This window comes from Centroberyx gerrardi, chromosome 21, assembly GCF_048128805.1.
Source record: "Centroberyx gerrardi isolate f3 chromosome 21, fCenGer3.hap1.cur.20231027, whole genome shotgun sequence".
In the NCBI taxonomy this organism is placed as follows: domain Eukaryota; kingdom Metazoa; phylum Chordata; class Actinopteri; order Beryciformes; family Berycidae; genus Centroberyx; species Centroberyx gerrardi.
The window spans coordinates 10,121,533-10,137,622 of NC_136017.1; the positions used below are offsets into that span (position 1 = coordinate 10,121,533).

General features: G+C 42.7%; 1 protein-coding gene across 1 annotated transcript in view; it reads right to left on the minus strand.

Moving 5' to 3' along the window:
• LOC139917692 (voltage-gated inwardly rectifying potassium channel KCNH7-like) overlaps positions 1–16,090 on the minus strand; it is a 67,673-nt gene that overhangs the window by 14,712 nt on the left and 36,871 nt on the right. The window contains exons 7-11 of the mRNA XM_071906864.2: positions 15,087–15,301; positions 9,536–9,961; positions 3,449–3,680; positions 3,076–3,243; positions 1,701–1,900 (exon numbers count right to left, since the gene is read on the minus strand). Coding sequence (XP_071762965.1) covers positions 1,701–1,900; positions 3,076–3,243; positions 3,449–3,680; positions 9,536–9,961; positions 15,087–15,301 — 1,241 coding nt within the window. The remainder of the gene's footprint in view (positions 1–1,700; positions 1,901–3,075; positions 3,244–3,448; positions 3,681–9,535; positions 9,962–15,086; positions 15,302–16,090) is intronic.

The following is a 16,090-nucleotide window of genomic DNA, read 5'->3' on the forward strand; positions in this document are numbered from 1 at the left end:
TCAAAGAATGTCGGTTTATTCAAACATTCCTCAATACTCTGACCCATGATCTGCTATGTAATGTCAAAAAACCAACAAATATTCAAGCTTGACTCAACCTGATCAGGTTAGTCAAGCATCACTAACCATACACAGGACTTACCTCAAAACTGAGTTAGCCTGAGAGATCATTGAAAATATAATGAAAAATATTCATGAAAGTGTTTTAGCCTTTTTAACATTTAACATTAAATTTAACATTTAACATGTTTAATATCAAAACCATGACTTTTATGAGAGGGCTTTCTAATGCATATTTATGGATTTATAATATCATACACTTACCCTTTACAGACAAAGATATAGTGACCACTGACAAAACAACTAATGTTACTTGGACAATGTGAACTGACTGTTTTTTATCTCTGACACCATAACAGACACTGGAAGGCAAGGAGAGGGCTTCAAGGACACAAAAGGGACAGCTGAACAAGAAAACACATTTCTTATCCTTTGTCATCTTCACATAAAACACAATGTGCTAATGACACAAGCACAGCAGAAATGTAGCCTGAACTGGTTTTCTGGCTCTGACAGGCTTTTTTTGTTGCTTAGTAGAACAAAAACTGGTCAGTAGATTTGGAAAGGAAAGATTGAACAACATTTGGCAAGTGCAGGTGCCACCGCGGAGCATAGAGCCAAGCCTCCCACAGTGGGAGGGAAACCTGGCAGTGCCCGGCGAGGCTGTGCCCACTTCCACAGGCGTGATTCACTGTCTCTGGTACCAGATGAATATCATGGGGTTGTGTTTGAATACACAGATTTCATGCAAAAAACGACCTTGAGGCAGGCCACATGCAAGTCTATCGGTGATAGACAACCGTGGCCTGCAAGAAACATCCAGTGTTATTGACCTGCTGGACTAACCGGCATGCACTAAGTAGATACTGTAAATCCATCTATGATGTGGCATCACAAGGGCTTTTTACAGTATGGTTGTGTGTTTATGTACAGTATGATTATGTGCAGAAAGTTAGGTAACATCTCAGAAGAAACTGAGGGAGCATAGCCTCAAATAACATGCACTCATTGGACTATAATGACACAGTGATCTACTCAAACCTTTAAGAGTAATGCTACGTTTTATCTGTAATGTACACAGTATGACTAAGGGCTACAGCTCACAGCATTCCACTACTAGCATCAGACACAGCTAGATGAGGCTGGACTACTGAGGCACATTCATATCAACATTAGTTCTGTGAACACATGTACCTCCTGCTCTTACCAGAGTGGTGCGGTCATTCCATTTGACATGAGGCAGACATGGAAAAGACAAATTTATATAAGTACCATGAACAGGATCATGATGAGGAAAGCCAGCGTTACTGCGCTGCGTGTGCAAAAGCAGCAACTGTGGCTTTCGTTCAATTAGCGGCTATGATTAAACATTGCACAGTATAATCATGATGAAAACATTATATTATGGCAACGACGAAGCGAGATCGTCGATGTGGTTAAGAGCGTTTTTGGGGACAAGAGAGTTCAAACTCAGTGAAAACAACAAATGAAAAGTACATCAGGAAAGAAAAGCGGCAGAAAAAAACAAGATTTAACTAACTTTTTTGTTTCATTTTTTTGTTATTGTGAAAGGAGGCTTCCAAATAAAGAACCCCCCCTCCCAACTAAGCACACCCTGGTACACACACACCCTCTCGTACCATGTTCATGTCAATGCCGTTGGTGTACGACCAGGCATGTTGGAAGTACTCCTCCAGCCTCTGCCGCAGTGGGTTGGGGATCTGGTGGAAGCGGATGAATTCTTTGACCCGCAGCATCTGGAGGTGGTATCTGGCCGTACCCGAATACAACCTCTGGATGATGGCCGACACGTTCCCAAAGATACTGGCGTACATGAGAGCTGGGAGAGAAGCCATACAGGTGAACATCTACCAGTCCTGCAGTGTGCATTATTCCTGCCTTTGCAAAATGCCTGATAAAGACACGGACCGATCACAACTACTCTGACTACTCCTGTAGTCAGAGTAGTTTGGACAGGATAAATGTTTTAACATCCTGTAGAGGCAAAAAACTGTAGCATTGAAGTTGCACGATATATAGCCAGCCTAAAAGCTTTCATGAACTGGGTATAGGTTGAATCAGAATTGTGTTATATCAACCGGCTATAGAGAGTAGCAAGATGGACATTTATTTGTATGAAATGCTAGAATGAGCATGTTGTACCACCTTAAATAAACATTCTCAAAAATCTATGTTCAGTCACATGTAAAGATCTGGTTGTAGAGTTGCATTATATAACAGATTTTTTTATTTTTTGCACCAAAATGTCAACTCTGCAATTCAAAGGTCATGAGATGTCATAGAAATGGCAGTGTTATGAACAATGGAGGTAGTATAACTAGCAACCCAGAATTAACTCACACATGTCACCAAATTAAGAATAATAGGCAAATTCATCTCTGTTCAGAAAGACAGAAGTGGGTCACAAATGCAGCAATGCAAAACAAAAAACAAAACAACAACTATGTGTTGCAGTTTCCTCTGTTTCCAGTTAAAAGCAACTGAAAGCATTTTGTGCTGCAAATATAAAGAGCTAGTCAGCAACTACATGTATGCACATTACATATTTAAAATAACCTGGTTGCTGATTATTATCAACACATTTAACTTTCACTATAGGCAGGTCTCAACCAGGTTTAAAATAAATAAATAAATAAATAAAAAAGCCTGCAGCGTGCAGGAGGATGATTGACGACCTCGGGCTACACCCTCCGGCTTCACAGTTTGCCTTGTCTCATGCTTGAGGCTCTAAATTTATTTTAAAAAGCAAATAGCCGAGCAGTGGCACTATTAATATTGCTGAGATTTTGAAATAGTAGTATTCGCATACTTAAAAATGTCCTCTCATTATGGGGATTACTTTTGCTCAATTCCAACAAGATGAGAAATCCTGCCTACCGCGGCTTTAAGTGTTCTGAGCCTTCTTCTCTTACTCGCCCCTGATTATGGACCGTTTCAGACAAACAAGGTTACACTGTACTTCAAAATATGCACTCTGGCTCAGATGTCACTCACATCCGATGAGCATGACGCAGATGGAGAAGATCTTCTCAGAGTTGGTGTTGGGGGAGACGTTCCCAAAGCCCACGCTGGTCAAACTGCTGAAGGTGAAGTAGAGCGCTGTGACGTACTTATCTTTGATGGATGGGCCCGAGCTGGGGTCGCTGTAGTTGTACTTTTTTCCTGTAAATATCCCAACAGTAATACAGCATATTCTGAATTAAACAATAATGATGTTCTACCTTTGTGTGTTTGGCATCAAAATGACTCTCAACAAGGCTCCTTAATGTATTTCCAGTGTATTTAGTTAAAACCTTTGTTTGAGCATGCTAAAATAGCAGATAACTGACACAATGAACTACCATGATCAAACAATAAAAGGCGTCACCTATGGACACGCCCAGGTTGTCCAACCAGCCAATCTTGTGCTCCAGGTAAGGTTTCTCCACGTTGCCGATGGCGTACCAGATACAGGCCAGCCAATGGGCGATGAGGGCAAAGATACACATGAGCAGCATGAGGACGGCGGCCCCGTACTCCGAATAGCGGTCCAGCTTACGGGCGACGCGCACCAGCCGCAGGAGGCGGGCCGTCTTCAGCAGACCAATCAGAGTGGTGGTCTAGGGTGGAAAACACACAAACAGAAATACAGCATACAAGATCCAGTCAACTATGGTCACTTGTAACTGTAAACAAGGAAACATGTCATCCCCCATGAATGATGCAGGCAGCTCTAGACATCGTAAACAACCTTTTCCCGGCATTCGAGCAAAGTGAACAAGCTGTTTGTCTTCTTTCAGTGCCAAAGGTTAAGGGTCGGGGTCAAGAGGCAGTTCAGCTCAGGATTAGCGACTGAAAAACATATGTAGATGGGAAATGCTTAATCTTATTCACAAGCCACATGTCCTACACAGTTGCGGGAGACACAGACCGGATAGTGGATCCTTCCTGCAGGCGTAAACAGATCTCAAAGCGTCAACCCAACTTGACTGACTAAGCCGCTGCCGCCCGTGGCTCTGTGAAACATGAAAGTCACTATGGAACTGGCTTCTGGCGGAACAGATTGGCATGCAAATAAGCGTATGAGAGAGAGGCAGCGTGCGGTGATTCATCTATTGGCTAATCATGAAGGGCTATTGAAAGACGGTAAATGACGACGGCAAAATTAGCTCTAAAAAAGCCAAAATACCAGTGACTTGGAAACTTTGTCAAAGCCTCGCAGAGCTCACAGCCAGTCAGTGGGAAGAAAAACACAGCATCTAAGCAGACCCTCAAAATGCATGCGCACACACACACACACGCACAGACGCACACACAACCACAAAGACACAAACACAGACCCGCGTGTATACAATATACACACACCGCCTTCTGTTCTGTTTAATTCACAGCACTTTAATCCTCCCGTCTCCATTTTCGAGCCTGACTAAATTAACACGCAGACTGAGGGAGGGGAGGTGGGGAGGGGAGAGCAGCGTACAGCCATATACAAGTCCTGATCTATTAGTGTCGCACAATCTGTAAACACAATAAGTGAGACTTAGGGAATGCTAATAGGTCCTTCCACTCCCCATCGCGCCTGACAATTATCCTAATATCCTTGGGGGAAATCATTACCCGCCACCTCCTACAGCAGTTGTGGGTCCTCACGTCTCTACTTGCTTATTTACGCCAACGCCTCGTTTACAGGTGAGAGTAAATATGACATTACTTATTCCAGGTATTAAAAGCAGGAAAGGGGGCTTGGGGATGTTTTTTTGGAAGACGGATGATTTATGAGCCACAGTGTGTCTCCGTCATGGTAGTGAGGAGTGCTGTAGCTCCTTCTGATGGGTCCATTAAAGAGCCTCCATCCTTCCAATCTCTCCCCTAAATCACCGCAATCATTCACAGCTGAGCTCTCAGCCGGCGCCCTTACAGTGAGAACTGAGGATGAATCATATAGAAACAGAAAAAATGATCTCATGAACGTATTTTGAGAGCTGCCTTAGGTGTAGCGCTGCTGACTCTCATTGCGTGACCTGCAAAGATGACACAACACATACACTGTATGGAGGCTGTATGATGAAGCCCACACAATGTAATGTTGATTAAAATCTGGGCTTACAGTAAGTCGGAGGGGTTTGGGGCTGAGGAGCGTAGCTAAAGCCTCCATTAGCAGCCAGCTGTATAAAACGTATCCACCAGATATCTCTCCCGCCATCTGCCCACATGGCTTCCCCGGCTTGTCTGGCCACTTTACAACATCAAAAGCCAAACAAAGTTGTGAACTAACCTTCTGATACTGGAGACTTTAAGGCACACCAAGATATTAAATATTCAGGCTGTTCTCATATGAAATTCCCACTGATAGTCGTAGTTACAAAAAGTTCTGCACTGTAATTTAGTATGATATTCTAGAATTGAGTGAAACAGGAGGGAGGCCTCATGTGACTGAAACAGGCAGTAGTTTGATGTTGAAATAGCATTTACATGGACAGCATAAGCTTTCTGCAGTGAGTTAAGTTTAATTTTCAGTAGAAGGTTTTAGATGCAAAGCACCTCACGAATCCAGAAAGTAACTCACTCACATACATATTCATATATACATATGACACATTGAACCAGGATCATTCATGATAAAAACCTTACCTTAACCAAATTGTTTTATAGGTACCTAAACCTAACCTTAACCTATGTTGTTTTAGTTGCCTCATCTTAACCCTAACCTTAACTGTAGTGATGAGGCTGGCCATGCGTGGGTATTGTACAAAATCAAATACATAGGTATAGTACGAATCAAATGTGTAGACGTAGTACGAATCAAGAGTGCATAACTTTTCATAAGCTATCATACATCAACATTGTATGAGAACATGCTGAAATATTCCTGACTCATCCTTTACTGGCCCAATCCAGTGCTAAATATGGCATAAATAGCACAATAATGCCATAGATAGAACATCACAAGATAGGGTTTAAGTAATAACAATATAAAATTGTATTAATCCATCTAGGGAACCCAGCTGCTGTCAATACCACACATCACAAGTTTTCATATTCCTGCTGCACACTGTAGGTGCACAGTTCCACAACATTTGTTGGCTTGTTCATCAGACCCGAAAGACAACAAACAGATTGCACACACCTAAAATCACTCGAACATTATCTTCTGAGTGAGTAGTTGTACGAGGCTTTACAAAACAACTCTGCGTGTCTATTCTCGCCGGGCTCACAGTTACAGCAGGGCAGAAGTGAGTTTGAGGGGGCTGCTTGTTACACTGAATCTGCCTCCTCTTTCTTCTTTGTTTAGCACAGCCGTTGCTGCAGGTAGTGTAGCATAATCGAGTCGGAGTGCAATTCTGCACACAGTCTGCTTCGACCAAAGGCAAAACAATGCATATTTTACTCTCTGCTGATGAGACAAAGAGAAAGTTTGAACGTGAGGAAAAATTTGAATAAAGCTCGGTTCATTTGCATGAAAATGCATAAGGAAAATCCAGCATAAAAGAGAATTTGTGCATGTGGTTCTTTTGTTCTTTAATATACATGTGAACAAAACAACTCTCTCCCAAGGTTAGGATCTAATCAATACCAATCTTTGATATTATCAAGAGATACTTCCTGAAAATGCTTCACTGACAACAAATGGGAGCCTGACGTCAAACTCAGAGAATGTTTGCGTTGTTAATTTATTACTGTGCACCAAATGAGCTTTATGTCATGTGAGTGTTTAGGAGTACTGAACCAGAAAATTCATATCCAAAGGAAAATCACCCTGGGTATACAGTGTCCATAAAGTTGATGACTAACTTAATGACATCTTGGATTGGGAGTCTTGGCTTAGTTAAAGTCACAATGAAACCACATTTTGTGAGCATCTTGCTTCCTTAGTGTGATGTACAGTATTTCCCATTGAAACAGTTTGTTGGGGCGGGACATAATGCGGGGAGGGATCTTTCAAAAGCGTAAACCAATGGGAGAGAAACACAGTTCTATTTGATGGGAGGGGCGGAGGGTTGTTCCAAAATCTCTGATGGTTTTATTGGTTGGAAGTAAAAGTAATGACATTTTGATATATAAAAAAAATACAATAGAATACATTTTTTTAAATTTTTTTTGGCAGAAATTGTCACATAGGTGTATGGTATCAAAAAGTCATTTTTAATTTCAGTGTGACTTTAAAAGCTTTCGGTTTTACTTGTTCATGTACACAAGTCTAGACTAACCTGCCCAAGACCCAAGGAACATATTTAGATTCTGGTTTAGGGTAGATTTTTAAACCTCCATAATTTGCAATTACCTCAGAGGGGGGCGAGTCAGATTCGAACAGTGCGTACAAGTGGATGTGGACAAACAGTAGGCAAATAATCTCTTATCATAACAAGACATTGACATGAAAATGACTAGGAGCTCAAATGACTTTAGGTAAATTCAGCACCACAACATTTCTTTTTGCTTGCCAGCCAACAATGCTGAAATTCTACACTGACTAAAAAATTAAAAGAATCTCCCTGGGGAGGTTTCAACGTGCCACGTTTCTAATGACATCAGCAAAATCTTAACATATTGTCGAAGATGGTTTCCAGGCAACAAAGGTGCACGAGATAATGTCTAAAAATAGTCCCTGTCTCTGCACAAAAAGAGCTAAAATAATGCACCCAAAAGACAAGAGCTAAAACCGTACCTGGCTCTGTCATTTCAACTTGAGAGGAGGAGCCAAAAATAAAACATTTTGTCACTTTACGAAGTTCTGCTCATCCTGATGCTGATGTGCTTTGGACACATGCTGTTACGAGAACACACATTCTGTCGCTACACCGCTCATCTGGTTGCATGACGAGGACATACATCGTGCCGTGGCGTCGCTCAGCTGTCTGCTCTTTTTTCTCCACCTGCCACTCACTGCCAGCCTCTCGCCCTGGGCTCCCTCACAGGACCACACACCTAATGGTAAATAATGACTCTGCAAACCAACAGACTGACATTGGGGCCTCGCCCTCAACACACACAATCGTCTGTCATTTTTGGCAAAAGCTGTTTTTTTTTCTAGGGGAATGTTACATCATGCATCCTGGCATCTGGCATTTTCACACGTTTTGGTAGCTCGGTTGCTCCTTCTCTCGTTTTGGTTCCACCGTTCTTAATTTAAAGAGAAAATCGAGCAAGTAGGTGTCAGACCTGGATAAAACAGTATTTGCTAAGTAATTCATTCATTACTCATAAATTAACTGATTCGTTTTTGCTAACTTGCACCAGAAAGTTTAGACAATCAGATGGAAGTATTTGAAAGTCGATTTAGTGTATTTTAGTGTTCTGTGATTGACAACTTGCCTGACACGTTAAAACAAACGTAAACGATTATTTGCAAACACTGTTTGACCCAGGTCTGTATGCAGAAGCTCAGCACACAAAAGCATTCCAGCTTACTTTTGTTCTGAGTTTCTGTGTCCTTTGTTGCTCACTTCTCCTTGCACTCTCTAAACCCCTCTCTCCGAGCATTAGATAACTTGGTAAGCCATCTCCCTCAGACGTACGAGAACAAAATAGTTTCTCGCAGGCAGAGTGGTTAGGGAGGCTGAGACCTTTTAACTGATTTGGATTGCCCGAGGCCTTCCAGTCTGGCTGTGATGAAGAGAGGGAGGAGGGAAACAGATGTGACAACCCAGCGTCAGTTTGGGTTAGTAAGTCTAAACACTCCAGGAAACAGCGCAGGAAAACTACTGCTGGAGCTGCGGCCTCACGTCATGACACAGGAGTAACCGAGCAGGCATTGATTCTCTGCAGCTTTGTTGTGTAACAATGTGTACCAACAATTGAGATGGACATTTTCATTTATATCAGGTAGCCTAAACGTGTTCTGGAAGCAGAAATAATCTCATTGGATGAGTTAAACCTCGATGTGCAGAGGCAAAGAACCGCAGATTTTAGACTGAAAAAGGCAAAGGGTAAGAGAGGAGGTAGAAATCTGGTGCTCTTAATTGGTATTAACTGGAAAAATACAATCTAGCCATATGAAGTTATCTAGGTTAGCTAGTTAGCCTAGCTGACCTTCCAAGTTCCAACTAGCCATACTAGCCTATAGCTATCTAGGTAAGCTAGTTAGCTAGCTGCTGACCTTCCAACGTCATGATCATGGTCATGAATGAATAAAAAAAATAAGTCATTATGTTTTATATTGTTTATTTATATTTTGGCCAGAGTTTCTTCTTTAACATTGAAGTTTACCAGTTAGCTAACTCCAAAAAAACACTGTGGTTCTTTGGCTCTGCCCACTGAGGTTTAACTCAACTAATGAAATTATTTCTGCCTCCAAGAAATGTTTGTATAACTGAAACTCCAATCTGCTAAATGATGGTATGATAAACCTGTCAAAGTTGATTGACTGATTCATTGATTCATTGATTGATTCTGAGATAATTGTGACATTTACTGCATCATTATACCCATACCCCATATTGACTGTTTAACTGAATAATTGATTCCCCCATCTTACCTCATCGGATCCTGAGCCGAAGATGAGCAGGTCGAAGGGGATGGCGGCCACCATGTCGATGAGGAACCAGCCTTTAAAGTAGTGGATGGCAATCTTGGCCGGGTGGCTGACCACCTCTTCATTGACGTTGACGTAGGTGGTCCTGAAGTTGATGAGGATGTCCACGATGAACATGATGTCCACTATCAGGTCCACCACGTTGAGCGGCGAGCAGGAGTAGCCGCACTCGCGCCTCCTCTGCTCCTCGATGTCGTTGAGGAGGAAGGCGGCGGAGTAGGGCGTGAAGATGGCCGTGTAGATGACCAGCAGCAGGATCAGCCAGTCCCATACAGCTTTGAAGGGGCTGTAGTGGAGGATGGTCCACTTGTCAATGCGTGGAGTCTGGAGCTTGTACTCAGGCAGCACGTCTGCTCCCAGCGAAAGAACCTGGAGAGGAAGACAGAGAATGAATCAATTTACTACAATGAAGTGAAGTCGAAGAAAAAGAGGATTCATTTTACTGGCGCTAGTTCAATTTGCCATTTGCACTGCTCTCAACCACCCAAAATATGACATATTGAAGTAAGCAGTGCAAAAGCATGGTGTTTGCTACAGGATCATGTTTAGAGAGCTAAGTGCCTTGGTTGACGGTGCAATGTTGGTGTTGTTAGGGAAGCGAAACTGTGCCGAGATTCTCTGTCTGCATAAAAGACCTCCTCTTAGATTGAATAGTACACAAACAGAAAATTCCATTTAGATGATGTTAGTATGTTGAACAGCAAGGGAACCTTAAAAATACTCCATGGTTCAAGAAAATGGGGTTAAAGTCAATAAGATTATAAGATGATATGATAAGAAAATATGGTATTCACTAGAAGGAAAAGTGCTCATTAGCATATCATTGCCTTTAAGTTCTATTGGACATTAGTAAATGGAATTAAATTATGGTATATGACTAAAGATTAGGCTTAGTAAAGGTCATGTTTGTTAAACTGTGATGAATAATCTTGCTGAAGGGGCTGAACTTCAGTATTAGGATTGTACACTATGTGCAATCCTCTGCTAACTAAGTGAAAACCTGAAAACAAGCAGATTACTGAAGGCATAAGTTTCCCATTCCCCAAAAGAAATCATTCATGCAGTAAGTGAAGGATGAAACAAAATGAAAAAACTGCTTCTAGCATAATCATTTGAATTCTAACTATGCATAAAACATTTTTTGCACATAGCCCACACTAGAAGACTGTTTCAGGCCAGTGATCTTGTCTCATAACCTTGAGAAAATCCTTAGATTATAGCTCCTGTTGTGGGAATACTGAAACTTTGTGTGATGATCAGTTGTGTGACAGAAATATCTTGGAAGTCGTGCAGAATTTGCCTTAAAAACATTGGACAGAACATAAAACAGTTGCAGGTAAAAAAACACAGTGTGGATTGTACCAAGGGAAAACTCACACAGTGTTTTGCATCAACGATCGTGGCATAATCCATTCCTGCGATCCTGGGTGTCATCATCACTATCCATGTTATTCCAGTTACCATATATACCCGGATAACTTTTAACATCAATATTACAGCAGAGTAATGGACCATTTCGGATGAGCGTCTCAATGACACAGAGGTAATTATAGCGCGGGCGGCCGCTACATCCATTCATTTGAGTGTCTAACACTTCAGTAGCCGTGAATTTTCAGGTTGTGGCTCTTTCACTACTGATTATCATAGCTCCAAGGAGAAAGGCGCGGGGAGAGGGATAGGTAAAATGCATAAACCTCAAGGGCAGAGAGGCAATTACTATGTGGTCCTGTGTCAGCGAGCGAGAGTATGAAAGCGAGGAGAAGAGCCTTAAATGAAGGCTCTATTTTGACATCCATCACCAATTGCATGCCCCCTTATCTCTGCCCTGGTCACCTGCATAACCCCTGTGATTGAGAGGAGAGCATGGAGGGATAGAGGGATGATATATAGGGAGGCAAGAATGAAGGAACAGCAGGACGAAAAGGCTGAAGTGTTAATAATTGAATCGGTTATTAGAAACTCCTGCCCTCTGCGTGATGACGGGTCAAACACTGTGACCCTCCGATATGGGATAACCTTTTAAATCGATCAGAAGCCAAAGGACAGACAGAGAGAAAGTGTTCTATTATTCATCAGGCTGGCTACGCCATTAAAAGCGGGTGTTTCAAGCAGTTATTTCATTATGGTTGCATCCTAATGTGTAAGGTGCTGCTGACTTTCACAGATTTCCGATTTCTGAAATGGATTCCTGGTAGAGGCGAGCGTGAAAGCGGTAACGGACACTGAAACACACATATGAACAAACGAGCAGACAAACCTACACATACCTAGGTTTCCGTTTGGGATTAATAAAGCAAATCTCCTCTCATCTTATCTCATTAGGTTATACATGCACAAATACAGAGAGTCACAGTTCCACTTCCATGCATCACACAGTCTATGATCAATAATGATGATACAAACAAGATGGTAACCCTGCACTAGACCAACAGCTCTCGGCATGCATGGATACATTACCCCAAGGCCTGCTAGGAAGCCTGGGAGGAGTCAGTTGGTTGGCAGAATGACAGTTCTGGCTTAACGTGTTGTAGCCAATCTGTTTCTAAATAAAAGATCCCATCTTAATTATTTAACACACCTACTGTAGTTATCTGCGCTTGGCGCAAATGAACTCTCTCTTGTGGGATAATGGAAGGCTCATTCCATGTTTGGCGTGGGTTCAAAAGCTATGCAAATGAGCATTAGCTTTCTCTCTTCTGCGGTTCTTGTTGGTCTGCACCGTCAGACCCGGAGTATTATTTATAAGAGTGGAGTGTTCTTTCATGTTTCTGTGGCTAATCACGTGGCCTCCTGCATAACATGCCTCCTGCATAACATGCCACTTGACGTTCACAACCATGCTAACAGATGCTAACAGATGCTACCAGATGCACACGCCACTGGCTTGATTCAACATTCATAAAGTGGAAGTACTTCAATCGCGTTCTTTTCCAACGGCAACAAACGAGGTATCTCAAACTGAAGCTGCGGGTAACCCCAGCAAGTTTGAATTTAGACACTGCACATGTAAGTGAAAGTAGTAGGCATCTGAGATATTCAAATAGGTACATGTACTAAGGCATTCAAGATGTAAGAAACAGCATGTGAGCTGTGAGGCTGCTCTGCCTCCTCAGTTGACCAGCTTCCTGGGTCAACCCTCCATCTGCCTGTGGTAGCTGTGAGGCAGCCAAGGCCAGGGGAGAACGTGTCTGTTCTCCCGCCTTGATCACGGCTTCAAACTGACTCAGAGGAGAGAGAGTTGGTTCCTAGACATCTGCTGCTGCATTGTGATCCTCACAGTCAGATGTCTAGAGAATTGTTCAGAGACCTAAACTGTGGATAATGGGGATGCAGCGCAACCTCCTTCTGCCTTATTTATCTATTTGTTACCATGATAATTGTGATGTTTAGCAGCATGCGGCGAGAAAAAACAGGAAGAATAGTCTGAGTTGAAAGCCATATGCTCAGTAATAGGCAGTGGGGGAAGACGGTCGGGGGTGTTGCGGCCACAAAAGCACAAGACAAGCTACTGATGTATCAGCAGCGGCTTGCATTTTTACAGCTTATTTTCGGGCAGGGCAATAATTTTATACTGAAGGTAGGAGGAGGGCATTAAGTATTAACATTGTGACAATACAGTATGTAGCGTATCTATTAACTGGATGATTAGGACTGTATCTTCGAATGTCTAAAAGGCACAAATCAGGTCATTTCTCTATCAAACACTTTGACTTTCAAAAACATTTGATTTCATTCAAGGTACTGCTAGGGTGCACTTAAGTGTGTGTGTATACACGCACACACTCTCACACACACACAAGCACACACACATCACCCAATTACAAAGCAGAGGATGCACTTAGTTTCTGTGACAACACCAATTGGTTTTTAAGGAAGAGTCCTCTAGTCTAGCCCGTGTTACAAAACTCCATTAGAGCCACATAACAAGCCCGGCCCGTCTTCTACTTGAGAGCTACAGGACCCTATCAGAGGACAGAGAGGTCAGCGTGATGCACTGGTGGTCTGCTGTGTCCCGGCCCCTGGGTCCAACTCTAAGGCCTTTGGGTGAAGCTGTCCTTGAGTGAGAATTGGGGTCAATTTCCGCGCCCTCTATCCGTTACACCGTTAATGGGGAAAATGCAAAACTGAGACCCGATCGGTGGTTTGGGGCAACTTCGGCCCACTCCTGGGAATACATTAACTACAGTCCTTGCCTTCTCTCTGGTGTTTCTCAGCACTGGCGGGGAAGGTGAGAATGACCTCTAACCCTGTCCGTAACTCTAGAGATGTGGCTCGAGCTCTGGACACTGTCTGGCAGCGGTAAGAGTATCCTTGATTATCAACCGCACCGGTGATAGACACCTCGGCTGTTTTACGTATTCAGACCCCTTGAGTTTCAATTAATCATCCTGGGGCCGGACGCAGCAGAGGGCAGGTGGTGGGAGGGGTGCAATGCGGGTGCAATCTGCTGAGTTGATTGGCTACTCGATCTGTGAAAGTGTGATGTGTGATGATAATGAATGATATTTTGATGAATATGACTATTGAATTCCGATGACTCTCCACTGCAGTCTGCACGACTTCAATCACTGGCGATGATTTGGCAGGAATTGATCAGTGGAATGAATAATTTAGACATGCAAACTAATGTAATAATTGCTCATTACCAAGTTTCAGTCCATTCACTGTTCTTAATTGATAATTTCCCCTATGCCAGTCAGTGGCCAAGAACACTTTAGCAGCACCAAAATACCCATAAAAGAACTTACTCATCATAAAAGAACTCACAGATATTATGGCTTTTATACAACAGTTACCAACACACGTGGGCTGTCTGAAAGGTTTTCTTCAAAGCAGTAAAATGTCCTGTACATAAGAAAAAACAGGGGAGAACAGGAAGGATTGCTAATTACCTCACTAATTACCAAAGAGTTACACGTGTTTTATGAGAATTTGAACGTGGTTGGAACAGGTTGGAAAGATTGCTTGGCTGAAACGACCTGTTGTATGAAGCAACATAAATGTTCTATGTAGATCATTTGAGCATGGTCCTATAGCCATATGTAGTCGTGGCACTAGTGTATTGTAGAGCAGACAAGTCCATTGGTAGATATTTAAGTGTTAAGTACTAGTAAGGGCCTAAGCAACTAAAAAGGGTTCAAAATCAAGTGGTCTTTGTAAATCACACACACACATATCAGCTGTATTTCCCATTTGAAACTCATTTGGTTAATGTAGGATCTTCGTGTGTCCCCAAATTGACATTGGATTACTTGTAAAGTAGTTCCAACAGTACATTTTGTACTGTACACTGCGAGAAACAGGCAATATGCTACCATGATTGTTCCCAAAATGTGTTATACTTGAAAAGAGATAGGAGTAGGGCATCTGTAAGGACTGTGATTTTTCATATGAATTCAAGTAGAGGGTTAGGCTACAGTATCCAAAAACGCTCGCAAATTCAGAGTTTTTTCCTTGATTTTGAAGGGGATCACTTGCGTGGTTGTCCTCTCACCTGCGTGACCTTGTCGGTGACGTTGTGTGTGCGGTCTTTGACTTTGGGGGCGATGATGGTTTTCTCAGAGGACGGAGGGGAGGGGCACTTCTTCTCGTTGTTGGCCTCGGAGAAGTTGAGCGTGATGAGGGGGATCTTGTTGATGGTGCTGTACTTGTTGAGGTTGGAGTCGGAGGTGGAGCCGAGCAAGCTGGACTTGATCTGGTTGAGCGGTCCTGAGAGGGAGAGGGAGAGAGAGGGAGAGAGAGAGAGAGAGAGAGAGAGAGAAAGGGAGAAAGAGACAGAGAGTGAATGTCATCATTGGGAGTTGCTGCCGTCTAAGTACTAAGGTTGGGTTATTGTTGATCTAATGTGAGTGTTCCGAATCGACAGCAGAGAAGTCTAGTGCTCATTTGTGATTGTTGTGACATGGGTAGTGAGCATGGAGTGGCCCTTACTTTGGAGTGAGTTCAACCACAACACAACACCGGGAATACAACAGATACTGAAACACAAACTCTACACCCTCTGCTTGACCCCTCTAGGATGAACAGGCCTTTCAAAGTTTCTCATTAAAAGGTAATGAAGAACACTGTTGGTGAAAGAAAAGAATGACTCAATGCACAATCAAAGAATGCAACTTTACACAGTTAGTCAATCCATTCATCTATCTTGTGGAGAATGAGCCGGGACACAACCAGTGTGTTACTGAATAAACAAAACGTTCACTTGTCATACTATGCAAAGTTCCCTACATTGCATAATTACAAACAGGGATTCTCAGAAATGAACCCCCTGGTTCTCGTGAATACATCCAACACTGCGACAATACATGTGACAGCACTACACACACCGACACGTTGCCTGATGAGAGTGATTAAAAGTGAAAAAGAGAGAATCGCTGATTCAGCCGCGTGAGCCAGCGGAGGAAGGTGGCACTATTTTTCCCCCTTTTCACAAAGTACAGTACAGTGATTGAGAGTCAAGGACAGAGAAACAGACAGCTGAGGATGAGAGATTGCATG